At 31.8% G+C, this 27,930-nt stretch overlaps 1 protein-coding gene across 1 annotated transcript; it reads left to right on the top strand.

Annotated features, from left to right (window-relative positions):
• The first annotated feature begins 1,491 nt into the window (after window positions 1–1,491).
• On the top strand, window positions 1,492–27,870 carry LOC139489854 (uncharacterized). The gene is made up of 13 exons (XM_071276701.1): window positions 1,492–1,576; window positions 1,908–2,066; window positions 3,926–4,162; window positions 9,585–9,803; window positions 10,408–10,587; window positions 11,609–11,826; window positions 12,600–12,807; window positions 15,799–15,945; window positions 18,730–18,873; window positions 21,661–21,847; window positions 23,019–23,260; window positions 24,029–24,217; window positions 27,809–27,870. Exons 1-13 carry the CDS (start codon window positions 1,492–1,494, stop codon window positions 27,868–27,870), a joined length of 2,277 nt encoding a protein of 758 aa, XP_071132802.1.
• The last annotated feature ends 60 nt before the right edge of the window (window positions 27,871–27,930 follow it).

Below are 27,930 nucleotides of genomic sequence, written 5' to 3' on the forward strand. Positions count from 1 at the left end.
TAGAACAACCCTAAGCAGGAAATATTACAAGAATTTTTAAAATTTTGAACAGGAGTACTAATTGGAGGACCATCATGCCTCAGAGATTCTTGGTGTATTGGAAATGCTGTGTGTACAAACTGGAACTCCAAATGTTATTGTGCAGGGCCACTAACTCAGTATGGAGTGAAAAATGATCCTATGGCATATTGTGGAAATGGTAAGAACGTTTGGCTCCTCTTTCAGTCATGGTTCATTGACTTTGAATGTTTTGCATTATTTACAAGTTAATGATTGTCATTAGAACAATTTAAAATGAGCAACTAATTTTAAGTAAGTGATATTGGGTATGCAGCTGTATTGGTATTTGCAAGTCTCATTTCCTATGAGTCCTAACATCATGGTTCATTAACTTTGAATTTTTTGCATGATTTACAAGGTAAAGTTTGTGTTTAGGTTAGTTTAAGAGAACTACTTAAGAAGAGCCAATAGTATTTGGTATACATTTTTATATGCATTGACATTTTACATTTTCATGGAGGTTATTTGGCACTGCACCTTCAGTCATGATTCATTGACTTTTCATGATTTGAATAGCATACATTTTTCAATATTTTACTTTCAACATTTTCATTATACCATCAAAATAACAAATTGTGAGACACATCTCTGTGTCATCAATTTATTTTGGATTTAATGGTATGTAAAACAGCGCCTCATACCAGTTTAGCATAACAAACATGGCTATTTGAGAAAATAATCAAGTTTAATGATGATTTATCTTTCTCCTCTTATCTTTCCAAAACTTTACAGGAATAATGGACAAGAGACTACTCTGAATCAAAGATTTTTATTTTGAGCATGATGATTGATATGCTCATCAACATGGCTTCTATGATGAGTTTTTATTTAAAAAAAGAGGGGTAAAAGATACCAGAGGGACAGTCAAACTTGTAAATCGAAAATAAACTGACAACACAATGGCTCAAAAAGAAAAAGAAAAATACTAGTATAAAAAACATAAAAAAATAAAGACTAAGCAACACAAATCCCACCAAAAACTGTAGGTGATCTCAGGTGCTCCAGAAGGGTAAGCAGATCCTGCTTCACATGTGGCACCTGTAGTGTTGATCATGTTAGTACAAACCTTGTAATAAGTCTAATTGTAGGTCACATTCATGAAAAAGGGAACAGGATTGTAGTTACAACAAAAGAAACATATCAGCTATCATTTATTTAACTCAAATACCTGCCTGTGAAGTGTAAACTTGACATGGATAGAATAATGTCTTGTGAGGAGGGGGTCTCATTTGGGGTTCTGATCGCAGATCCCGCTTACTGTTTTGTCAGATTCCCATATCCTGCTTACACTATGTACGTAAGCAATTCTAATTTTTTTGTAATTTTCTGTGTCCTGCTAGACTTCATTTCCTGTTTTCACGCCACAATAATTTGACTTTCACATGTCACGCTAATAAAAAATCGTCAGTCCCGCGTCACGCTTAGACCCCAATGAGACCCACCCTGGAGAGTTCCTTATACAGCATCTTTGAATTCCAATCAGCTGAAAAAGAAGTCACTCCCACAACAGCCAGAAGTAAATCTTTAATATGATTTATTCAAATTGCAATATAAATTAGTACTAAATCAAGTAAAGATCCAGCCTAATTGGTGCTTATTTTAAGGTAATAGAAATTGTTAAATGTGGTTTTAATGTGACTGTAATTGACATTGGAAATTGTAAGAGGGACAGTACTTAAATATTGTGGATTCATTTATTTTCATGGGTTCCAATTTTCGTGGATTAAGGAAAACTTACATATAAGTGGATATTTAATTTCGTGGTTAACCTGTACCAACGAAATCCATGAAAATTTGTATTCAATGAATAATAATGAATCCACAATAGTTTTATTTTATTATTTTAGTGAAAGTAAGTGTAAAGGACACTATGTTGATACATCAAGATATAAAGTCGTGGGAGTTGTCGGCCACAGAATGTGAAAGTCGTGGCGGAAGTTTACTGACAGTATTTACTAAAGACTGGGAAGATATTTTGTTTACAAATTTTGGCAGGTCTGGTTATGGTAAGTTAAGCTCCAAATGGAAGTCAACATTTTGATATAATATTTTCTGATTATGTATAATTTACGCAAATGCATGCCGAATATGAACATGCTGTATTTTCAAAACCAGTTGAGATATCATCATAAAATTTTGTATTCATGGTAAGCACATTCATTGACATTAGTAGCTTTGAAAAAATACAAAAAACTATGTATAAATCTCATCTGGACCCATTTTCTCAATGACAGTCACACATAGTTACTTTGGATATTTGGGTAAATTAATTAACAACATCAGTAATTTCTTTATCATTTTTTCTTATATTTTTATGACACAAATATTTAAAGCTTCTTTATGATCTTCACTTGTAACAAATATAAAAAAAAAAAACATGATGTTTACTCTAAAAAAAAAATAAACAGGAACTTAGGATGTTTCAACATATAAAGTAGAATCATATTTTTAAACTTCTCTTTTGTTTTTTTATTGCTCCATAAATACTAACTTCAGGAAAAGAATTTGAAAATGTAAAGGAGTAAGATTGGTAAGGGTCATATTTGGCCTGATTATAAAGTTCAATGTAACAAGATAACAATGTTCAAGTTGACTGAAAGACATGTGCAAAAGTTAAAAAGAACTTTTACTGTCAAAGTTTTATTAAGAGCGTAGATTTTTACTTCCCTGTAGATTTTTACTTCCCAAATAGGTCTTAATTAGAGATTTTGGTGAAATTTGACAAAATCGATCAGATTTCAGCTGAATTTACGACCAGTAAAAAGAGACGGTGTCAACAAATTAAATATTCAAGCTAGACATGCAAAATGTCATTTTAAACATTATGTTGAAAGATCTTTTTTGTCAACATATGTGCTCTGTGTTTCCTGTCAATTAACCAATCGAAATTTACCCATTTCCATTGATTTTTTGTGGAAAATCAAAATGGGTACTATTTGTGACGTCATTAATAAAACACAGGAACGTAAATTTTCAAAAAAAAAACCTTATTTCCTATCTAGTCAATGTATGAGCTATGATTCATTGTGATATTGGTCAATGAATCTTAATTTGAAATTTAAGCTAAAAAAATTGGGCCATTTTAGTGCCTTATTGAACCTACATTTTTGTTTACCTACTGCCACAGTCGATGTTGGTGAGACTTTTGTATTACTTTGCAGTATCAAACATGATCCTAACTACTGTGGATTCATTATTTTTCGTTGAGTACCAATTTTCGTGATTTTCGTTGGTACAGGTGAACCGCAACTTTTTCATATAAAAAAGAAGATGTGGTATGATTGCCAATGAGACAACTGTCCACAAGAGACCAAAATGACACAGACATTAACAACTATAGGTCACCCTACGGCCTTCAACAATGAGCAAAGCCCATACCGCATAGTCAGCTATAAAAGCTACAATTCAAACGAGAAAACTAACGGCCTTATTTATATAAAAAAATGAACGAAAAACAAATATGTAACACATAAACGAACGACAACCACTGACGTAGCCTTGTTATGGCAGAAATTATCCAAACCACGAAATTAAATATCCATGAAAGTGTAAGTTTCCTTCAACTCAGGATAATTGGTATCCACAAAAATAAATGAATTTATAATATTCTGTATTGATTGGTCAACAATATATGGTATGTGGATTGGACACAAGGAGTTTATGTACATCTGACCTCAGTTTTTTTCTATTTCCCTCTCTGGCTATATATTTTTATCTGATGACTGTTATGATTTTTCTTTATTAAACATGAATGAGATCTTTCTTTTATTGTGGTAAGAAGAAAGTTTGATAGTAAGCCTGAAAGTTAAAATCAGATAGGTAAGAGTAAGCAACGTAGTTAACGTAGAAATGATTTTAATTTCAGGAAAAAATTTCTGGTCAATATTTAAGTTTGAGAATGGAAGTTTCTATGCACATGGTATTCCTCATTACAATGTAACTGACCTCACACAAATACCATGGATGTCACCAATACAAAGCAGATGGTCCAGAGACGACGATTGTATTTATCAGAGAATATCAGAATTAGGAGTCAGATATGGTGCTGCCACTTGTGACCCTAAATGGGCCAATACAGCATCAATATGTCAACTGGTGGATTGTGAGTACTTTTAAACATTTTGAGGGTTGAAATTTGAAGTAGCATTTTGACAGTAGATTATATTATTTTTTGATCTCTACAAAACAACTCTAATTGTTTTTTACCCCTGAACAGTGAATATTTAGTACATTTACAGGCATGACAGGTATACATATAAAAAAAAAGATATTTATATTGATGTATATGCCTCATTTTAATATGATAGAAGGGACAGCATAAAGTTTCCTGGTCTGAGTCTACATATGTGCAAGTTTATCCATCCATCTGCTTGTCCATTCGTTATCAGGATAAAGTTTTGGTTAAGGCAAAATATATGTAACTAAGCAATATTTTTGATTTTGATGAAAAATGTAAGGAATTATGGAATGATTTTTTAGTAGTAATCAACAAGGATAGATTTTATTTTAAAGACCTTTTTTCTAATTTTTGAACTAGTTTCGTTAGAATATTTGAAAAAGCTCTCGCTGTAAATAGCCTTTTTGCACTAATAATGTAAAAAGCGGCCAAAACATCAAAATAATTGTAACGTCTTGATCAATGATGGCAACAAAAGGAAAATTCTATTTTTACATGTTTTTATTATACATCACTCATACTTGTAAAATTTAGACAACAAACACTATTCTGATGATCTCCATGATATTTTCTTATTACTAAAACAAAAATAAGTACACCAATAAACTATTATATTTAAAACAAAATTTGAGAAATTATTATTTAAGGTGAAAAGTGCCTTTTTTTTTTAATACTTTTTACATATGTTCTATAACATTGATCTATTACACAGTTAGTTTTATCTCTAGATAATTACATTACATGAATGTTTTTTGAGAAATTTTAATTGTCTGACAACAATATTGAGAAACTCCAATACCATATTTTATTTCCCTATGAAATTTAACTGCCATGACTGCTTGTGCTTCCAGTGACAATGTTAAAATAATACATTGAAAAAGCAAAAAGAAAAAAAAATCAAATCAAATCAAATCAAACAATGTTATTGGTGTAAATTCCAATACAGGAATGATACCAGCTCAGACATTTAAAAATACAAATACAAAAATAAAAATAAAAATAAACAAAAAAAACCAAAACAAATATAAAGAGACATATTTTCTTAATGTTAAGAGACACATATTTTATATCTACATTGCATGGAGGTTTTATCCTAATATATTATAAATTCGAGCTATTACAATAAGCTTTAATACTATAACAGCTCTTAACAACATTATCTTTGCTTTAAATGGAAAAAAAACTCTTAATTCCATGGTTGTACCATAACAATGTAGTTATAAAAATTGAAGACTTATTTTATAATTTAACAGGGTTGTAGGCAAGTGACTTTAACCATAAAATTAAATTTTTAATGCACCTACCTAACACACGGCTAAATTATATATCATTTGAAAGCTACACATCTGTACTATCTGTTTTGCCTGGTCGTAAAAAAATCGTACGGTGCTATTTCCGTCAAATCAAGATCAAAGGCCTTGAAGGACGAATAAGTGCATATTTTCTGAGATTTCAGCCTGATTGCATAATATGACTTTTATATACTAAATTCACATATGCAAACAATTTAAACTTTTAGCAGAGAGATTAACAGTCATTATTCAAATGCATTTTTAAATATTTAAAGCGTTTTTTTGACAGAGAGCACATGTTTCCTGAAATTCGAGTTAAAGTTAACAAAATGAGTGAAAACCTAAATTTTTCTTTCTGGTGCAAATGCTAATCAATTAAAACTAAGTAAAACCCTGTAATGACTATCAAAGAAGTTTTTGACATCATAAAATTTCCTAAAATTATGCTTACTTTTAATAAAACAGCAAATCATAACAACGCATACAGTTGCCCAAAAGACCGCCATCTGCGAAAAAACAGCTTTTTAGCATTTCTTCCTATTTAAACATTGTATGTGGTCAATATAAGATTTAATAAACAAATTCTTAAGAATCTCAAAAATTTAGAGTAAAAAAATATGTGCGCGAATCATCTTAATGCTTGAAATAAAGGGGGTAAAACTAAGAGATTGCAATCTGCATTATAACTACCAGACTAAAATAAACATATTTCGACTTTTCTAATTGTTTGATTTGAAGCTTCATTATAAATATTGATGTAGTGAAAAGACCTTTTATTTATTTAATGTGAATTGAAAATTTTGACCAAAATAAATAGAAAATAAATTGATGAAAATTGAAATTTCAAAGAATGTCAAAAACTAGTAAACACATTATAAAGCTTGACTACTTGATTGCTTAAATTGCGTTGTTCATTGTTTACATGCATTAATTCATCAAATAAGAATAATTTTGAAGAAAAAATATATATATTTAATACGCAACGATTCTAGTTACAACTAGACTTCCTGAAAAGCTTGAATGACTAGTTCATTTTTCATACGAGGATGACTTTATACAAGAGTTTCTGATGACGACTGAAAAGAAGCTATCATTATCTTGAAACTTCACTTTCCATTATATAGATGATGTCATCTCACTGAATAGTGCAAACTTTGTGATAATGTTGGACTCGTATTTTCCATTGAAATTGAAAATAAAAGACTCAACAGATATAGTTTACTCTATCACGTATCTTGAAATCGATGATGAGGGTTGGTTGAGAACAAGTTTTACGACAAAAGAGATGAGCATAAAACAACCCATAAAAACACCCCTTACTACCAAATTATAAACTTTTCATTTCTATGTAACAACATTATAGCAACGCCGGCATATCTACACTACTAAAGGAGGAGACCAATTTCATTGAGCCTCAACTCCTCTGAAATAAAGGCAACTATATTATACCGCTATTCAATAGTCATCAATCGATTTACTAGTAACTGAAATAAATCCGGGTCACAAAGCAAAAACTAGGGAAACACATAACTATAAGAGGAACACAACGATATAACAGAAACACAGAACCGCTACAAAAACAAACGCCAACATACAAAGAAACAGATTATTCGATACCAACTGCCATGTGTCTGACTTGGTACAGGACATTTGAAGAAAAATGGTGGTTTAAACATGTTTTAAACCAGAGTTCAAATGCAAAGTTGGAATCATCCCTTTGAAAATTTCATGGACGCCACTACGAGTTGGTTGACAATTATGAGATATCTGTTTCGTCAGATGACGACTGATAAGTTCCATCGACGTAACCAAATTGCCGTCATTTCTGCCGTGAATGTCACCAACCGAATATAGCTTGGCACCGAGTTTGGAAATACATGAGCCACAAGACGGGTAAAAGAGAGCTGTTGTGTAGTGGTTAGTGCATCGGACTACTAACACAAAAGTTCATAGTTCGATTCCCGTTCCGTGATGAAAATTTCAGGGACTGAATTTTCGGCTCTTCCTTGACACCATTTGCGAGTATGGTCTTGAGGAAACGATGAAAGTCCGTCGGAAGGGGACGATAAATGACTGACCCATGTTAAAAGAGAGCCATATCTCTTGCACGTTAAACACACCTTTGTAGATTTCGGAAAAAGAGCAGGCTAATGCCGCTACAAGGCAGCACTCGCACCCGCAAAGTGGAAAGCGATTAATTTAAGTTGCAAAACTTGTTTCCCAATCCACTATAAATAAATATGTTTAAACTAAGACGGGTGTCACATGTGGAACATGATCTGCCTACCCTTTGGGAGCCCCTGAGTTCACTCAAATTTGTTTTGGGGGTTTGTGTAACTCACTCTGTAGTTATATATGTTGTGTTTTGTATACTGTTGCTTGTCTTGTTCATTTTTTGCCTGGCTTTGTCAGTTCGTTTTTAATTATGAGTTTGATGTCCCTTTGATATATTTCGTCACTTTTCAAGTAGTAAAAGGTTTAAAAAATTATAGATCAATGTAGCTATATGTATCATGATAACGATTTTGTTCTATATATATATCACCGTGAGCAAATTAAGTTATTTTCGCGGATATTTGTCTTATTGCGTTAATCTTCTTCACTTTTATACTTTGAGGTGATTTTTTGGCCGATTTTCATTACTGCAAGTTAATGTCTTTAAAGTAAAATAATACCAAAGGGACAATCAACATCTCAAACCATGAATGAAATAAAGTTAATTTAAAAAACCGTGAACAAAATAAAATCAAAGTCCAAGAGACGAACAACAGTCCAAAAAACACAGCATACCATGAAAACGAACACTCCTAAAACAGCGAATGATCTTATGAGGTCAGGAAGGGTATTTAACTTTTTCATTTTGTTATTTCACAACTGCTTATAGTGTTTTACATACACAATGACATGCATTTGTATTTTTAAAGCTTATGCAGAAAATGCTCAAAGCATCTTTTATTCAAATAATTAAAGCGATTAAACTTCTAAACACATTTAATATGACTTACTATAACACGATTTTAAACTAAACAAGAAGCAGCCGCATTTTATCTAGTCCGTTTACATCCCGCTTTAGACAACCAAGTGTTTCTAAACAGGGTTACTTATTTCAATGTTGCCTACGATTTAGTCGCAAAGTAATGTTTGCATTTGAACATGATTACAAAAAGTAAAAAAGTTTGACTTTGTAAAAAACATATTTTAACCTCAATTACCTCACATTTATTCTTTTCTTACTTAAATACCCCTTCTTTTATTATGGAAAATCATTCTTCTCCCTGATATTCACAATTAGCGATGTGCTATTTTAACATAGATTAACAAAATGATCGCTATTTGCAGATGGCAGATTTTTGGGCAACTGCAAACACTTCAATAGAAGGCTGTTCCATGAACATTAATTAATAATTGCATCTTAAAATTACAAAACAAATATTCCTTGACCTAAAACATATACATTTATCTATTTTTTTAGCATACAAATATCGATTCCCCAAGATATATTTTGCTTTTGGATAATTTTTCATTTTTTTAGGATTTGCGATAAATTTCAATTTTCGGGAAATTTTGCGCATCGAATCTCTTATTTTTTGTTTGATTTGGAAATTCTGTATCATGTTCCATAAAGTTCATATGATCTTTTGGAAAAGTTTATGGTATAAGAATTAGAAAATGGCGTTTTATTTAGTAATCGCAAATTTTGGAATGTTTTTTCATGACCTTTGACCTTGATTTAACAAAAATTGCACCGTACGATTTTTTTACGACCGGGCAAAACAGAAAGTATAGATTAACAGCTTTCGAATGATATATAATTCAGCCGTGTGTTAGGTGGGTGCATTAAAGTCGTTAACTAAGCGTCTTTTTGAAATAAGTCACTCGCCTATTGTAAAAGCATTGTTCTTGCACACATTTTTAATAATAAGTGCTTTTGTGCTTCATACAATTAATGAGCATTGGTCAACACTTTTCCACTTCAATGAATTTTAAAAGAATCATTCAATTTAAAAATAAATCCATTAATATATATTGTAAAAATGCCTTTCTTTTTTCTACAGATTCCTCTTATTACCAATCTAACAAAGACAATGTAGGAAGGATACCATTGATAGAACATGACCTAGTACTAAATGATATGGCATGTTATCTTAAATGTCAGTACAACGAAAACTGTAGGTCTATAAGTTACTATCCTGATACCCTGACCTGCAAGTTATACAGTACCATAGCCCCGGGAAACAATAATGATTCACCTAATGAACATATGTATCGCGAAGGTAAGAATATTATAAATATGGATTTTATTTACTCGTATGTCATAATAGACTATTGGAATACAGCAATCCATGCTTATCCCATAAAACATATTGTAAAACTGCATAAGATGGCTCTGAATGTTCTGAATGTTCTGGAACACCTGAGATCACCCCTAGTTTTTTGTGGGGTTGGTGTTGCTTATTCTTTAGTTTTCAATGTTGTGTCATGTGTTCTGTTGTTTGTCTGTTTGTCTTCTTTCATTTTTAGCCTGGCGTTGTCAGTTTATTTTCGATTTATGAGTTTGACTGTCCCTCTGGTATCTTTCGTCCTTCTTTTTCTACATATTTTACTTGTAGAATTATTGTAATTTTAATTAAACTATTTTGTATTATACATGTATAATATCAAAATTACATACAGGTTAGACACAATTTTATAACAACAGTTTATATGCAGCTTTGACTTTTATCTTGAAAACCAAAATATTGTTGTTGTATTTATCAATATTATGCAAAAATACCAGTTCAGCAATACAGGCTCGAACTTGGAACCTCTATATTACATTAAGTTTGTACGGTAATAAAAGTGTTTCTGTTCTTCATTTTTCTCAATTTTGTATTGTAGAATGCAGGTTGCCATCTAATCCATTATCTGGAAGTCTAACAAATTTACCATCAGTGACACCTGTAGGAACTACTGTGGATTACACATGTAATACTGGATTTAAAGTACCAGATTTGTACGATGACTTCTTAACATGTTCTAGTAGTGGAACTTGGAGCAATGTTCCAAAATGTGTATTTGGTAGGTTTTCAACCTTTTTCTGCCCCATTTATGGGCATTATGTTTTTTGGTCTGTGTGTCCTTCTGTTAGTCTGTCCCGCTTAAAGTTTTTGGTCGAGTTAGTTTTTGATGAAGTTGAAAAAATCCAGTCAACTTGGAACAACATGTTCCCTATGATATGATCTTTTTAATTTTAATGCCAAATTAGAGTTTTTACCCCATTTTTACGGTCCACTGAACATGGAAAATGATAATGCGAGTGGGACATCCATGTACTATGGACACATTCTTGTTTTTCAACTCACCTTACCGGTATACCTGATTTTACAGTACATGTTTTGCTCATTGTAGAAGGCCATACAATGATCTATAGTTGCATACATCCACTTTATTTGAACTGTTTGATAGTTATCTCATTGTATGAATCAGAAGATGTGATATGAGTGCCTCTGCCAATGAGACAAATTGCCATCTTAGTCAATTTATAAAACATTACAATTATAGGTCAAAGTATGGCCTCCAACAAGGAGCAGAGGCTCACACCAAATGGCACGCTATAAAGGGCCCAGAAATGACTGGTGTAAAACAATTAAAACAGGAAAACCAACAGTCTTATCTATGTAAAAAAACAAACAACCACCACTGAACAATGGGCTCCTGACTTTGGGCAGGTGCAGTGACATACAATAGCTCTTATTATTGCCCAGTTACAATGAATGAAGTAAGCATTTGTCCTCATTTGTCCGTCCATCAGTGACATTTTTTTGTTCAAAATGTTTCTGGTAGTATGTGGAAAGAATTCAAATATCTTTCTTCTTTTTACTTTGTCTACAAAACTGTAAAGCTGCCATGATTAATGTTACCAAGTTAAACCAAGAAGAAACAGAAAGATAGGAAAATTTGGTAAATTTTTTTCTTTTTCTTTTAGCATTTTATTTGAAAACTTTGTATTTACTTCTTACCATAAGAACATATGTATTTATAAATAGATGTCTACTTTGTATGTACTTCTTATAATATGGGCATATGTATTTATAAATAGATGGCCTACAGTGTGATCAGGGCTGGGAACAGGAAACTACATCATGCTACAGAGTTATTGAAAAGAAAGTTCCCTGGTTAACAGCAGTTACTGTTTGTCTAAATAATGGTGCAACCTTGATAGAGGTCTACAGTGTGGAGGAAATGGATTTTATAAAGACACTACTTGATCATAACAGTAATCAACTATACTGGAGTGGTGGTAACTGTAGAATTATGGTAAATTTAATGTTTTTATAAGCATCACCTACAAAGGGTTATATGGTGAAATTTAGAACAAAATTACAGAGCAAGGATAATGGTGTGTAATCTTTATATGATTTTCATAATAAAGGTTTGTTTGGATAAAAAAGAATGATGCATCAAAATTATGGCATATTGAAGATAGTTCTGTGTGTTTGTGTTTAAGGTACAAGCTTTTCAAAATTTAAATTAAAAACATAAACATGTGGGTCTCTAAAGTTGTCATATGAAATGCATTGGGTGAAATAAACATTAAACTGTATAAAACTTGTAGTCAAATCTGGTGAATCTGTCCTCAAAATGATTCTGATATTCTAATAAATCACACAGTAATATAAAGTCTGCTTTAGGAAGAATAAATTTTCAGGATGAACATCTGAAATACAAAATTTCTTCCAAAAGACAAAGAACATGTGATTCCATTATCATATGGATGACTATACACATTTTCTGGTATGATCAATATATTACCACACATCAAGGTATAGCCATTTTGCACCAATATGATTTGAAAGCGGTCTTTGTTGTCAACTCCAATAAGTTTTCCAAGAATTTGAATGTTCAAAGAATTGAAAATTTTCTATTTGGTTTATAAATATAATTCAGACTTTGGCAAAACCATGAAATTAGATATCCAAGAAAGTGTCAATTTTCCTTAATCCATGAAAATTGGTACCTACGAAAACAAATGAATTCACAGTCGCCAAAGGAATTTTATTTGTTTTATATGTGTATCTTTTATTTTACAGAATGGATTTTATAGTTGGTCATCTAACCCTTATTCACAGTGGACATATACTCGGTGGGCACCAGATCTTGAACCATCCGGTGCTGGACAGTGTGTGGCCCTGAAGAGGGTATTTGAAGGCAATGATACCAATACAATGTGGTATTCCAGTTCTGACTGTGGAAGATTTTCTGAACTTACTTATAAACCATACATCTGTAAAAAGAATTGTAAGGATTATAGTACATATGTGTTTTTTTTGCCTGTCTTAGTATATCTCACAATTATAGTGTTTCCTGCAGCTTTTAAAAAGGGCAGGGTAATTGTTAGCTCAGAGGGCACATTAAGCGCGATAGACAACAATTTTAGGGCACTTACTTAACATAAACAGGCAATTTCTATAAAATGGATTCATTTAAAAAATACTAGTTTAATGACCTCTTAATAGTTATTGTTCAAAATATATACATGTAACAGACTTCTTTCTGGGTCTATCATATTCTTGATGTGGGACCACATTGAAAAAAAATGTTGGTTTGCCAAAGCCAGAGTTCCATAAAAAAGATCAGGGTGATAGGTTGGTTTTTTTTTTTAAATATGAATGGACTATTTAAAATGATTAACTTAAAGAATTTGTCTGGTCATTTTTAGTAACCAAAATTTAGTAAATTACAAAAAAAAAATAACTTTACAAATTAACCCCTTCCCCTCTACACCCTTTTCCAAATTAAATTAATATAGATACACCAAGTTTTACTACTTTCATGGCACTACCATATCAGCTGTTTATTTTAAATGTCTATAAATAGCCAGAAATAGTTGTCTGTTACTTAGGTGTTTTCCCAAGTATTTTTCCCGCCTAAAATGATCATGTACATGTTTGTAAAAAAAGACAACATTTCATCAAGGAATTCATTTATTTTCTGGATTATTCTGCTTTTAATAATTTAGTTTGGATTTTTATTCATTTCATTTAAGGTACAGTCAAGCATTTGTATTTAAAAATAGTTTGCAAAGAATTTTTACTTTTCACTTTGACAAATGTCTCATGATCGCCATTCATTGGCTTGTTCAACCATGCAAACAATGTATATTATGTAAATTAGAAATCTATCAGCTGTCAAAAATATTGATCTAAGCAATCGATGTTTTGAAATCGTTTTCCGGTTTAGTTTCTGGTCAAAACAATGTCATATCATTAATCTTCTAGGCAAAACGATGTTTCTGGGACTTGGGGGATACAATCAGGACGCGTGATTAGTATCTGTATTCACTATTCAATCTATTGCAGTTTGCTAATCAGCTGATTACGAAATCGATTACAAAATGGCGTCCTAGTGAACTTTTGTTTACGTTTGAAGGGAAATAACTCGAGCGGTATTCATGAAATATGTCTTTCAGTACCATAAAGGCATGGCGTCAGGAATTTCGACAAAACTAGGGCAGGGCGCCAAATTTTTTCCCCAAAAAGGGCAGGGCGTCGAGAAATCGCGGCAGGGCGCCATTACACGCCAAAACCACCTGTAGGAAACACTAAATTACACATGTTTGCCAAGAGTATAATTTTCAAATTTGTAAGAAAACATACATTCTCCTTTAAAATAAAAAAAAATATTTAAATTTAGCTTATATCTATTCAACATTTTCAGCTTACCTGGTCCTCTGGCCCGAATGACCATGTGAGCTTTTATCATCACCTTGAAACGGCTATTTGAATAGAATCCAAAGTTTGTCTGGTTCATCTGTAGGATATCAACTATAAGTTTGGGATTTTCATTTGGGTTAATCAACCAACTTTGATGTGTCTAAAAATAGAACATATGGGTCAAATTACAGTTTTTGGCCAACATCTCTTAAAAACTAGAGCAATCAGCGGACAACTGTCAGGGTAAAAATGATGTCATAAATCTCTCAACCTGTTTTGGAGTTAGTACACTGAAATACTGATTTAAAACTTTTTGGCATTCTTTACCATTGTTTAAAGAATAACTATATGAGCTAGTTAAAAGTCTAATTGCAAAAATGATTAACATGACACGATTTATCCACCCTGAAAATTTGAGAAAAATCGAATAGCTTGTTTTGGAGTTATTGCCCCTGAATCACTATCTCTAACTAAAGTTTGCCTCAACCAAATGTTATGAAACTTATACACAATGCTTACTACCACAAAACACAGAAAATATTTAGATCTTGGGTGTCGTCACTTTTACTATTTCTAGAGTTATATGCTCCTTTACAATTGGAAAAACTGCTGAATTTTTGTTTTTGCTCTTTAACTTAAGTTTGCCTCAAATATACATTATGAATATTATACACAATGCTTATTACCAAAATACACAGATCAAGTTTGAATTTTGGTGGCGTCACTTCTACTGTTTTAGATTAAAGTTTTGCCCCTTTTCAAATGGAAAAGAAATCTAAATTTGTGTCCATATCTATCATAAGTTTGCATCAGTGTCCATATCTATCATAAGTTTGCATCAACCAAATGCTTTGAAACTTTTACACAATGCTTATTACCACAAAACACAGATCAAGTTTGAATTTTGGTAGTGGCATTTTTATGCTTCAGTTATGTCCCTTTATAATTTTGTATGCCAGTGGTGTTATCATCTGTGTCACATGGACACATTCCCCATTTATTTTTTTCTAATTTTAGCAGTTGTTGATCATTATTGTAAAAACTTTTTTAAGAACTAAATTAAAAGTGTAAACTGCAAGAAGGATCCTTATGACAAGATGTTTCTCTAATAAAATTGGATAAATATGTGGACTTGTTTTAGAGTTATTGCCCTTTAAATATCTTTTTTAATATACATTTTTCTAATTTTTGCATTTTTAGCTGTTTTTTTGAAAACTATTATACATGTAAACTGCAAAAGTTATCAGCATGACAAGAACTATCAACTCAGAAAATTTACTACTCTTTTGGAGTAATTGCCCCTGAAATGTTGATTCTTATTGATTTTGTAGTTATGGCTGTTATCTATGAAACTCTTGGAATTAGGTTAAACTTGCAAATTGCAATAATGATCAGCAACAAAAAAAAGTCACTATATTATGTGCATATGAAATTTTTAATTCATTAAACTGACAATTTTTTCTAAGAGGTGAGTGATACAGGCATAGGTATGTCGCTTGTTTTATTGTATCTTCATTTGTATGAATTTTGCAGAGAGTTTTATATATGAATTCTATTCATTTTTGAAAATTTCTAGTGTTGAATGTTGGATCCCTAAACTGTTCGAGATTTGGAGCTGATCCTTGCAAGCAGAATTCAGAATGTATCGATGAAAAATGTATTTGTAAGCCTTACTTTTACCAGTTGGGACTTGATGATGTTACCTCTACAGAATGTCTACCAAGTGAGTAACTTCATGTTGTATGGAATTATTGGTATAAACACAAAGACAAACACCAACGAATGAAGAAAAATTAAAAAATAAAAGCTGAATTTCTGTTAGCATTGAAAAAAATTAATTATAATGATGTACGGTAAATGAATATTGTTAACATTAACTTCTACTCTTTAAATACTAAATATCATTAGTAATACATTTAGTAACATTATTATGAATCAGTATGTAACATTATTTTCATTATTATTTTTTTTTCTTTCTCATGACTTTATTGAAGGTGAATAAATCCAAACTCCTAAATCCTTGGGGGCACTCATCTGTTTCCATCTGAGTTTTTGGACCTTAATGGAATTTTATCTCTGGTCATTTCTAAAATTTCATTCATCCTCAAGCATTTCGGGGACAAATTTTATCAAATTTATTCCAGTGCCAGTTTGATAGACCCCTGCTACTTCACTAGTACATGGGCTATCCCCCAGGCAGACCCTTGCACTACCTGGCTGCCGATGAGACGCCTAGTCTCATCACCTAAGTGGAGAACCCTCGCTTCACATTCCCCGGCTGGGGCATTGTCCGGTAGGCAGGTTCTTCTTTACACTGAAGGTTGCAAGCTGACTTGCTCAGGCAGGAACTCAAAATTCCGTTTGTATGCTGAGTGTTTCTCAAGGGTCAAAATTAAATGATTTTTAAATAAATATTATTATTTATTCTAACTGTCTTTCTGCTTTAAGCCAGTATGATTTGCTGAGACTATGTTTTGGTTTACACACAGAAACCCCTTATATTTGCCTTGTTTGCATTTTGTTTTGGAGCAGTTATTTGGTCTTTTTTGCTCATTTATGTGGGCTAGCTATCATATTTCCATGCTGACTTTAATTGAGATTTGCTATATCAGGATCCCTCAACAGTTACACAAACAAAAGATTACACAACCTCCTACTGAAACTACAGAAATAATATTCCCACTATGAGACTACAAGAAATATATAATAAGAGTTTACAAGAAAATACAATAGAACATTACAAGAAACTACAATATGAGACTACAAGAAAATACAATATGAGATAGCAGAATACAAACACCTTTGAAGTTTTGTATAAATTGAGAACTGAACATGTATAATGTATCATGCACTACTGAACAATTTCACAAGTAATTTATTAAAAAGATTATCTAATTGAAAAAAAAATTCCTTTTAAAAAAAAATTGCCCAAAATCAGTAGGTTTATTTTATAATTGGGCTGACATGTTGCAGTTTAGTGTATCTCCTTGGCAGATAACATAAAAATTGAGAATAGAAATGGGGAATGTGTTAAAAGACACAACAACCCGACCATAGAACAGACAACAGCGGAAGGTCACCAATAGGTCTTCAATTGACCCGGAGGCGTCCTTCAGCTGGCCCCTAAACAAATATGCATACTTGTTCAGTGTTAATGGACGTCATAATAAACTCCGAAATTATACACAAGAAACTAAGATTAAAAATCATACAAGACTAACAAAGGACAGAGGCGCCCGACTTGGGAAAGTGCAAAAATGTGGCGGGTTAAACATGTTTTTTTGAGATCTCAACCCTTTCCCTATACCTCTAGCCATTGTAGAAAAGTAAATGCATATTAGCCTTTTTGTTAAAGTGAAGTAATGTTCAACTTGTGTTATAATATTACATTGTGTATTTGTATAAAATTTTGGTGGAGTTTTGTGATTTCAAAACTTGAACAAATAAAGTTGAAACTGAAAGATATTCCTGCATTGCTTCAAACTATGAGTAGTTTTAAAAGACTTATTTTCTTCTCTTTTTTTGTCCCAAATTGCTAGGGCCTCTTGGCATCGTCTGTCTGTCAGTTCATTCAAAACAGCAAAATACTTGGAGCAGGTTTTGACAGAAAGTTTGCATATTTATAAGAATAATTTGTCTCTTGACTATCAGTTTGATTTGAGAGTTTTAAACAGAGTTATGGTAATTTGGACTATTGTATGGAGTATTTTGACACCATGCCATAGACACATTCACACATTGTGGGCTCAATTCCTTCAAGACTGCTCTCATACTTTGTAGGATTTCTTGCCATCATGTGTAGTTGATGATATTATACCATCCTTCTGATTCAACCATAATTTCAGGAGTAAAGGGACTTTGACAATTTAATTATGCTTCCTGCAAAATATCTCCCATAGAACATTTTTTGGGAACATATAGTTATTGCTTTGTCTGTCTGACTGTCCATCCATCCATATTCCTGTCCTGCAGTCTGTCCATCAGTGTGTTTTATGATTATTGGATGATGTCTTGAGTTTTCCGTGCTTGATTAGAAGGAAAGATATAGGGGAGGTAAAGAAGTCTATTAAATATAGGGTCAAAAAGTCAAAGGTAAAGGTCACAGTAACTAAAAATAGAGAATAAATGGTTTCTTAAAGGTAACCAGAGTTTCACCTGCTTGATTAGAATAAAATTTAACCATATAAAAGTTCAAAGAAGTAGCCCATTATTTTGTGGTCAGTGGTCAGTAGGTTAAATGTCAAGGTCACATGTGACACTGATATAAAAGATGTCATGTGGATGGAAACATAATGTTTAGTGGTACAACTTTGTACTGGACATACTAGTTTATTCATCATTTACACAGAGGCAGGGGACATTTAGCTATTAAGTACCATCTTGTTTTCAAATGGACCAGTTTTTATACTTAATGGTAATTATAACACTCATTTCACACCAGACAAAAGAGAAAGGGGAGAAATATGACTTGGTATTCAAGACAAACTTTTGTTCCATTCTTTTTCAGTTCAACCTGTTGGTAAAGGACCATGTTATGATATGGCTGAGTTTTGTATGAATAACTCTACATGCATTAGTGATACATGTACGTGTCCGAGTGGATGGTACCAGAATGGAATGTCAGGGAGCTTGTCAACAATATGTCAGACAAGTATGTTGCTGGTGTCAGTTTTATTAAATAAGAAGTCTTTAATTTAATGCATTGACAAATATGAAATGTTTTATGAATTCCTGATATTTATTTCTTTATCTATCTGAGAAAGTATCCTTTTAGAAATTCTATACATTATTAGGTTCCATATTAAGAAGGTATATTCAAATGTAAAATGGTTCGAGTACACAGTTATTTCATAGTGCATTTTTTTTGGACAAGAAATGAACGTGAAAAAAATCCCATTTGCGCTTTCTCAAAAATACTTTTACAGTATGTTGTACTACTTTTTGGACAAATTATATCAAAATTATAGTAAACTTCAGGACCCAAATTTATTTGCAGTGTAATTTCATCCCCCTACTTGCTTTTTGAGGCATAAAACATGAAGAAATACATTTGGAAGGGGTATAAAAAAAATTGGTAAGTAACACACTGTCCACATAAGGGACTATATTCATGAACAACGAAAATCATAGGACGATAACTGTGTACTCAGACCAAGTGATAGGATTTTTTTCATAATGAAACTTACTCAATATTACTTTTACCAGCTTTACACAAGTTTGGGTTAATTTTCAATTTCACCTTAAAGTGTTCGAGTCTTCTATAAACAAATGCATTTAACTGCCCTGTATCATCATCAGCATCATGTATAGCCCGCAAATTCTTACTCACTAAGTTAAAGAGGTGATACTAAGACACCTTGTTTCCTGTAGGGACATCAGTGGTGGTTGCAGCTTAGGCTATGTCCATAATGTGTAAGTTTGGGATAAGATCTGATTAAAGGTTGCATATAGTTTGCTTAAAAAATTTGCGATAAGGTCAGTTTAATGATATTTAGTAATCAGTTGTATTATCATTTCGACATCTCTTTTCAAAAGAGATTATTTGACCCTGCACCTTTAATCATGGTTTATTGGCTTTGAATACTACATGTTAAAGTATTGCCCGTTTAATTTTAAAATTTGTATTATACTTGCATGATTACATTCAGGCCAGGCCAGACATATTTCTGTGTCAACATTTTATTTACTTCAAAATTAAAAAGATGACAGACATTAGTGTATTATTTTTCTGCATGCGCAAGTTAAGCAGGCAAATTCAAGCTCCTCAACAATGGGCAGTTAGTTATATTCAATTTCATACAAAATTAACCAAAAGTTATTACAACTTGAAAAAATATATGAGCTACTTCAGATAGATATCAACTTTATGGAAGTGCATGTATACATGTACATTGATAAGACTTTGATAGAACATTCAAATACAAAATAAAAGATGATTGTTGGCAGACTTTGGGTCAATTACATTGGAATGTAATTAATTAAATTACACATTACATTGTAAAAATGATCAATTACACTAATTACACATTACACAATTTTTTAAATGTAATTAATTAAATTAAAATTACTTTACTAAAGTAATTATTTAAATTACACATTACATTTCATCATGATATTTTTTAACAATATTTTATATGTATATATAATGCATGTCTAAAATATTCATGTAAGCATAGTTTAAACATTGCATTTGATAATCATTTAATTTATTTATTTTAATGTTTTGTCATCTAGTCTGAATTTATCTGGTCTGAAAACAGCAATTGTAAATAGTCTTTCGACGGGAGCTAATGTGCTAGATATTGCTTGATCAGAACATGGAAGTTTTACGATTAGAAGATCATTATATTGAAAGGGGAGGGAATTTGTTCCTATTAACTTGCCAATACATCAAGGGGTATTTTGACATCTCAGAAATGAACTCAATTGAATTAAACATAATATGAATAAAGAAATTATAAAAAAATAAAAATATTTTTTTATTTTACTTTAAAAATATTAAAAAGTGTGCTTGTCACAATATTGAAAATAATTCTTATTACAAACAATGTATATAATGGCTAAATATTAGCAATATTTTGCTAATTAGATAAAATACATGTAATAGTGACATTGCCTCTGGACATTTTAATCTGATTACTTGCTGTTTGTTTTTACAGCTGATAATTTTTATTTCTATAATCCTTTTGCATATACTTATTTGACAAAATGATTGTATGCAGTGATTTTAAATTCTAAATAACTGTCTATTTAAAGAAAGATGTTTCACAGTGACACATTTTCTTTTGCTTTTGTTTAACAAGGTGATTAATTACTTATCAATCTATTTAGTTAAAAGATCTTTCTTAAAATCTAAACAACACTAACATATGATTCTCACATTTTTTTAAATTATAGACTATAATTAGACTATTCAAAAAAAAATCTGTAGGTCAAATAAATGATATAAAAACTTCGAAATAAATTACAAGCTTCATATATTAAAAAAAGCATGTGATATCAATATTTGAAAAATACATACAATTTTACAACTTATATTATTAAACACAAATTCTATCTGGCACACCATAAAAGAACATGTAATTGAAATGTAATTCAAAAGTAATTGAGCATTACATGCTTTTTCAATATAATTAATTAAATTACCATTACATGTAATTAAAAAAAATGCTCAATTACACATTACATTCAATTACATGGAAAATTGTAATGCATTACACTTAATTACCATTACATTTTTAATTACCCCATTCCTGATTGTTGGTATGTTTTTTTTGGTTCTTTTATCTTGTATATCACCTCAATTTTCAATTTTCAAACAGTTACAAACTTTGCATAGAGATTTTTCCACCCAAAATAAGATGTACAGGTATTGATATTCATTTGCATAAGGTCGATTTCTATCCGATGCAGCTCATATTAATAAATTTTGTACTAGGTCCTGTTAGCTGTCCAGTGTCCTGGGTTCAACATGACGGCCATTGTTACTTTATGGACGAGAAGAATTACATGGGTTCATCATATGTAGATGAAGATAGTGATCCGGCAGTTCATTGTGGAGCACTGAAGGCATACATGGCTGTTATACCTGATGCAGCAACAAATGAAGTTATTAGACAGTTAGGGTATGTTGGTGAAATTGAAAAGGAATACTACAGTGAAACCTGTTTAAACCAAATCTCTTAGGGACTAAACATTTTGTTCTGTATTGGCTGATGTTCGGTTTTATCAGGTTCATAACGCATACAAATTGATATGACGTTGCTTAAGAACATGTTTGGTTTATACAGGTTTTAACGGTTTATACAGGATTCGGTTAAGCCAGGTTTCACTGTATATTGATAGTTGTTTGTGAGTTTTTTTGCTATATGTATTATCCTGAACAATATGACCAAAGAGTTAAAAAAATATACTTGAAGATGGTTCTTTTGTTTTCCTCAGTAAAGTTGCTACATTTTAGTGAAAATGTGTTAATATATATAGTTCTGAATAGACCAGACTCAAAAGGAGTTTTTTTCCCCAATGTACCTTCGTTGATATGAAAATTGGCTTTCTAAAGCTCCGAAGTCAACAACAGCAGAAGCCTATGATAGCCTGTTGACTATGCTTTGTCATGTGAATACAGAAGTAAAGGTGATACAAATAAATAGAATATTCAAACTTTTGGCATATATCAAAAATGCCAAAAGTCTGATAACAGAGGATAAAGCAGAGGAGATATGCAACTTCTTTGTATGTCTGTCCAGTGTACATTGAGAGTTCTCTGGAATTACAGTTCTTAACCCAATTACCATGCAGGACCGTAATCCTTACGGTCATTACCAAAAATACCATTATTTGGATCTCTTTTCTTTTATGGGTCAACTTTATGACCTTAATTTTGAAGTTGATTCAACAAATTCCTCAACCAAAGGCCATTTTCATGTTTCTCAGGTTTAAGGTACATTTTGAGCTCAAATTCAAACTTGGAAAATTGAAATAGGACAAAACTGGGTTTTCTGAAGGTGTGGGGTTTACAAACTTCAGTATTCATGAATTAATTTCCTCCAAACTTAATTATTAATTAAAAGAAGCTCCCATTTTTCTTGTTAAGCTCACCTGTCTTGATAAATAATTCAGATAGGAAGTTTTGTTTAAGGTGGTATCTAACACTACAGGGAGATAACTCTGTAAAATCAGCTAAACGTTTTAATCACATTGTATTATTAAGGAAAGGTGTAGGGTACCACCTTGATTCTAAATATGAAAATATCCATTAACAAACTTGAATTATCAAATTGTCTTTTACTTTACCAGGTTAGGTCCTTCATACAGATTCATTGGACTGGTAGATGAATTTCGTACAGAAGATTATGTTTGGTTAGGTGAAGAATCATCACTAACTTATACTAACTTTGAATTCGACAATACCTCAGCACAGATTGGAGTCATTATGAATCCCATTGGTTATTGGGTTAAAACTTCTTACGTAAAGTCTTTACCTACTATTTTAACAACTGCAATTCCTAAAGACAAAATAGTATGTGAAAAACCTCATTGTAAGTATATGTACCATTATTATATATAATATAAACTCATCCTAGATACCAGGTTAAACAAATTAGATGCCAGATGAGCATTTTGTCTACAAAAGACTCGTCAGTGTTGCTCTAATCATAAAGGTTAAAAGGACAAATAAAGTATAAAGTTGAAGAGCATTGAGGACCAAAATTCTAAAGGTTTTGCCAAATATAGCTAAGATAATATATTCCATGGCTAGAAAATCTGTAGTATTTTGAAAAATTCAAAGTTTTGTAAATAGTTGATTTGTAATTGTGACCTATAATCAATGATATTTCAAGTCAACACAAAAATGCTGACTAATAGCTATAAGCTGGTGATACTCTCGGAAAGGAACCTCGACCAGCAGTTGAAAATGAATACCTCTATCTGATCATAACTTCTCCTATGTCAGTTATCTTCTCTTGAGCAAAAATGGGAAAATTTTGGAGCATTTTTTTACATAATAAAATGATTTAAAATAGATATAGGAAGATGTGGTGTGAGTGCCAATGAGACAACTCTCCATACAAATAACAATTTAAAAAGTAAACCATTATAGGTTAAAGTACGGCCTTCAACACGGAGCCTTGGCTCACACCGAACAACAAGCTATAAAGGGCCCCAAAATTACTAGTGTAAAACCATTCAAACGGGAAAACCAACGGTCTAATCTATATAAACAAAACGAGAAACGAGAAACACGTATATATTACATAAACAAAGACAACTACTGTACATGTATTGTATCTTTTATTCGATTTCAGTATGTTCACCAATACCTCCAGTCTCTAATGCTATAGTCCCTCCAGTAGCTGCAGTTGGAGAACATGTGGGAAAGGAATATCTGTATGCATGTGACACTGGATATGTTGTAGGAGGTCTTAGTTATCCCTTTATCAAGTGTAGAGAGACAAATAGAGTATCATTATGGGACTCAATACCTCAATGTATTAGTAAGTTAACGTTATGGTTTTAAATTCTTACTAGAGAGTGCTAAGTATTTCAATGTTATTAAAGGGATAATTCGCGAATTTTTACTTATCAGCTAATTATGTCCATAATACCATAAAAAACATATTCACCAAGTTTTATCTGGATATGAACAGCAATAAAGGAGAAAATTAAGAATTAATAATTTTATTTCTTCGAACTTCCTGACTTATGTGACGTAGTTTAAGTCTTTAAGCATGCCGGGAGTGGAAATAATCTCATTTTAAATCTTAATCGTTAATCATCTTATAACGCTATTTAAAGCGCATAGACGACGTTTGGTGTAGCTATTAACCAACTAATAATTAAGATGGAACAGCGCTCAGCTTTAAAGTAGAATGTACGATTTATATTTTAATATTTTCTGAAATGATTATAGTGATACAAGTAAATCATATAAAATATTTTTTTATGATTTTTTTTCCGACGGATATTTTGAACTAACATGTATAGCTGGTAGTGTTTTAAAAATGCATGTTTGTACTTTTTACCTTTTACGTCAGGCTAGTAAATATGTGCTGCTAGTACATTTGTAGTGTGCAAATACGGCCCCACAAATACAATGTGTACTGTACTTTGACACATAGTGACTACCTGTTGAATGCGTGGTTAAATTCAAGTTAATTAAAAGATTAGCATTTTGAATCTTTTGATCTTTACTCAGTGAATTTAAGCCGTCACGGTTCACTCCTCTAGGTGTGAACAACATTTCGTATGAATGATAAACGGGGGAATCTTAATATTTTCCATGAGCTCAGTTTAATTAAATATATTATTGACGTTGAATATTTTTTGTTAAAAAAAAAGAAATACTGAATTAATTTAATTGAATAAATTTATGAATAATGAAGTCCTTATAAACACGAGTAAATGAATTAAAAATTCTTAGAATTCTGAATTTTTGAAATAGATAGTAATTACCAATTGCAGTTATATAAAGGCTCGTTCTAAGCGATCTTCTTTTTTTTAAAATATTCAGGAAGTAATGTCCTTATCAAAATAATTTAATTCTCACCACATACTAATTCTTCAGCTATTTGAACGAAAATATCAAAAATGTTGACAGAAAATTTAAAGGTTAACTTTGTCTTACTGGAAGGGAGGGAGAGCTCCAGACGTACTTATTAACATACAAAGCAGGCTTATGGCTTATCGTCAGTTTGTGTGCTGGGTCAGACAAACGATTACCGCACGTTCTAGAGACATGCCACGAACTAAGTATCATCTTCGTGTCATAATTGCGCATGCTTGTCTCTTCACATACAAAAAGTAAAATCACAAAAATACTGAACTCAGAGGAAAATCAATTCGGAAAGTCCATAATCACATGGCAAAATCAAATAAAAAAACGCATCAAAAACGAATGGACAAGAACTGTCATATTCCTGACTTGGTACAGGCATTTTCAAATGTAGAAAATAAATGGGCGCAAATTTTCTAATAGGCAAAATATTTCGTAAATGCGCCCGCTCATATCGGAAATAGGACAAGAAAGTATGAAAGATAGTCATCCGTAATCTCTCGGTTAAATTCTCTAGGATTTACTCCAAACGATGTTGTAAAATGATGCAGTATGTTTTTTCTTTCTTAAACTATTCATCACAACTCTAGACCGCATAACGTAAATTAAACATTTGCTAAGCAAATAAAACAAGCTGACAAAACATTATGTAAGCTATTGTGTACAAAAGCATTGGCGGATCCAGGGGGAGTGGTTCCTGGTGTTGGAACCCCGTTTTGTTTTTGCCGATCAATGCATTTGAAGTGGGACATATAGTTGGAACCCCCCTTTTTTAATATGGCTGGATCCGCCCCTGAAAAGTAGAATTGAAATTTGAAAAAAAAATCATTTTACATGGCCCAGTACCAGATAATCTTCTACACATGAATTTTGAAACAGAAGTCAAAATTAATAATTTACGGTCTTATTATTTCTGTCTTTGCACATGTCAGAATCAATCAGCCTGTATATATATATAGATATAAATTTTAAACTCTTAATTTCATGTTTGGACGGCTTTGTGTATTTCAATCAGGTTATGGACATACATTGTTAACAGGATGTATAATACACCTGACAGCATTTTCGATGGCACTTTTACCTGTGCACACCTGGGTCAAACAGCTGGGAAACGATGCATGTACCTGAAATGCGTAATGTCACCAGTTTATTAGCCCGCAGGAAGTCACTAGAATACCTGAATGTGACACTATTACATGACCTCTGGCAATAATTCAAAAGATCGGTTTTCATATTAGAAGTACCCGAAATGAATAAAATCTATTACATATAAAAGGTTGTTTTTTTGGCAAGCATTTCGAAAAGTCTAAAGCCGCTACAGATACCTTTTAATCTCATTAAGAATATATTTATGCTTTTGCAACTTCCAAATTATTGTCCGCCCCACTAGATGTATTCCTATCTATTATCTTGTTATCATAAATTTAGAAAGAAAAAATACTCCTACTACGATTGACCATAAATCATTACAAACTTCGATAGCCTAGCTGTCGACATTTTATATCCCGAAACTGCTCAGCCTTAACTTGTAGGACTACGCAACTGCGTTGACCTAGTAGACAGCTATAAAGTATAACAAGGGGGCGGTAAGATCTATTAAGTTTCCACACGAATCGGGGAAGACATATGCTCCCATCTACCTATCACCTCTTCAACCTTTTATATGGCACAATATGGAAAAGGAAGGGGGGGGGGGGTTAAACAGCATCTGTAATTATACTACATGTAAATAAATAAAGTCTTATTTTTAAACCATTATTATATTAAACAAATGACCCTTTAAATGTTTTACGTAATTTTATATGTATACATAAGTTGTTTTGCACCTAAACAATATATACTTCATTGAACTTGTGAATTTACGACAGAAAGACACAGAACAAAACGTCATAATTCAGTTTCGAGTTTATTTTTCTTTAAACGAGAAAACGTAAATTAATTTATTCTTTTTTTGGTTTGTTCTTGAAATATTATTTTTAAAGCAAGTTTTAAACAGAATTTATTAAATAAATATCAATGACATCAAATAATTGTTATAAAATCAAAATGCCGAAGTGGCTAGGTACCTTAAATGGCTTCATTGTCCCTATAAATATATATCCTTTGCATGATTGAAATCAAATATCTTTTTATTTTTAAGGCTTGTAAACAAGTTCATAAACTTAAAATGTAATAAATGTAATAAATAATATAATATTTGAAGATGTTTTTCCTGTATATATTCAACAATTTTTTTGTCTGTGACTTTTTATCCGTGTACTAAACTTCTACTTGTAAACAACAAAATCTGTTACTAATGCATGAATGCAGAAATACTGAACTATATTAATCTGACAATTTCCTTTCAACCAGGCTTGGAACGAAATAGCAATAAAAACATTCATGAGAAAAAAATCATAAATACTATCAAATTTCTATCGAAACAAGATGCTTCAAAATGGTCTGCACACACTTTCTTGAACTTGTTGTGAGTTGGTTGGTGTTATGTTAAGGTTAATCATCCACGTCTGGTACAACTCTTTCTTTTTTGCAGGATCTTGGAAAGTGTGTAAGCTTATGCCATGTGAACTTCGAGTTGAACATCCTTACGCTTGACAAGTCATTTTGATACTGAATATACGATATGCCATGCTTGTTTTTTAGTTTTGTGGTATT

Source organism: Mytilus edulis, chromosome 9, assembly GCF_963676685.1.
Source record: "Mytilus edulis chromosome 9, xbMytEdul2.2, whole genome shotgun sequence".
NCBI classification, from domain to species: Eukaryota; Metazoa; Mollusca; class Bivalvia; order Mytilida; family Mytilidae; genus Mytilus; species Mytilus edulis.

What these genes read in the sequence shown, in the direction of transcription:
- LOC139489854 (XM_071276701.1), top strand. Translation starts at nt 1,492, where the DNA reads ATGAGACCCACCCTGGAGAGTTCCTTATACAGCATCTTTGAATTCCAA. An exon ending in TGAACATATGTATCGCGAAG is followed by an intron (nt 9,804 to 10,407) that starts GTAAGAATATTA and finishes TTTGTATTGTAG; the next exon opens with AATGCAGGTTGCCATCTAAT. An exon ending in TGTTCCAAAATGTGTATTTG is followed by an intron (nt 10,588 to 11,608) that starts GTAGGTTTTCAA and finishes ATTTATAAATAG; the next exon opens with ATGGCCTACAGTGTGATCAG.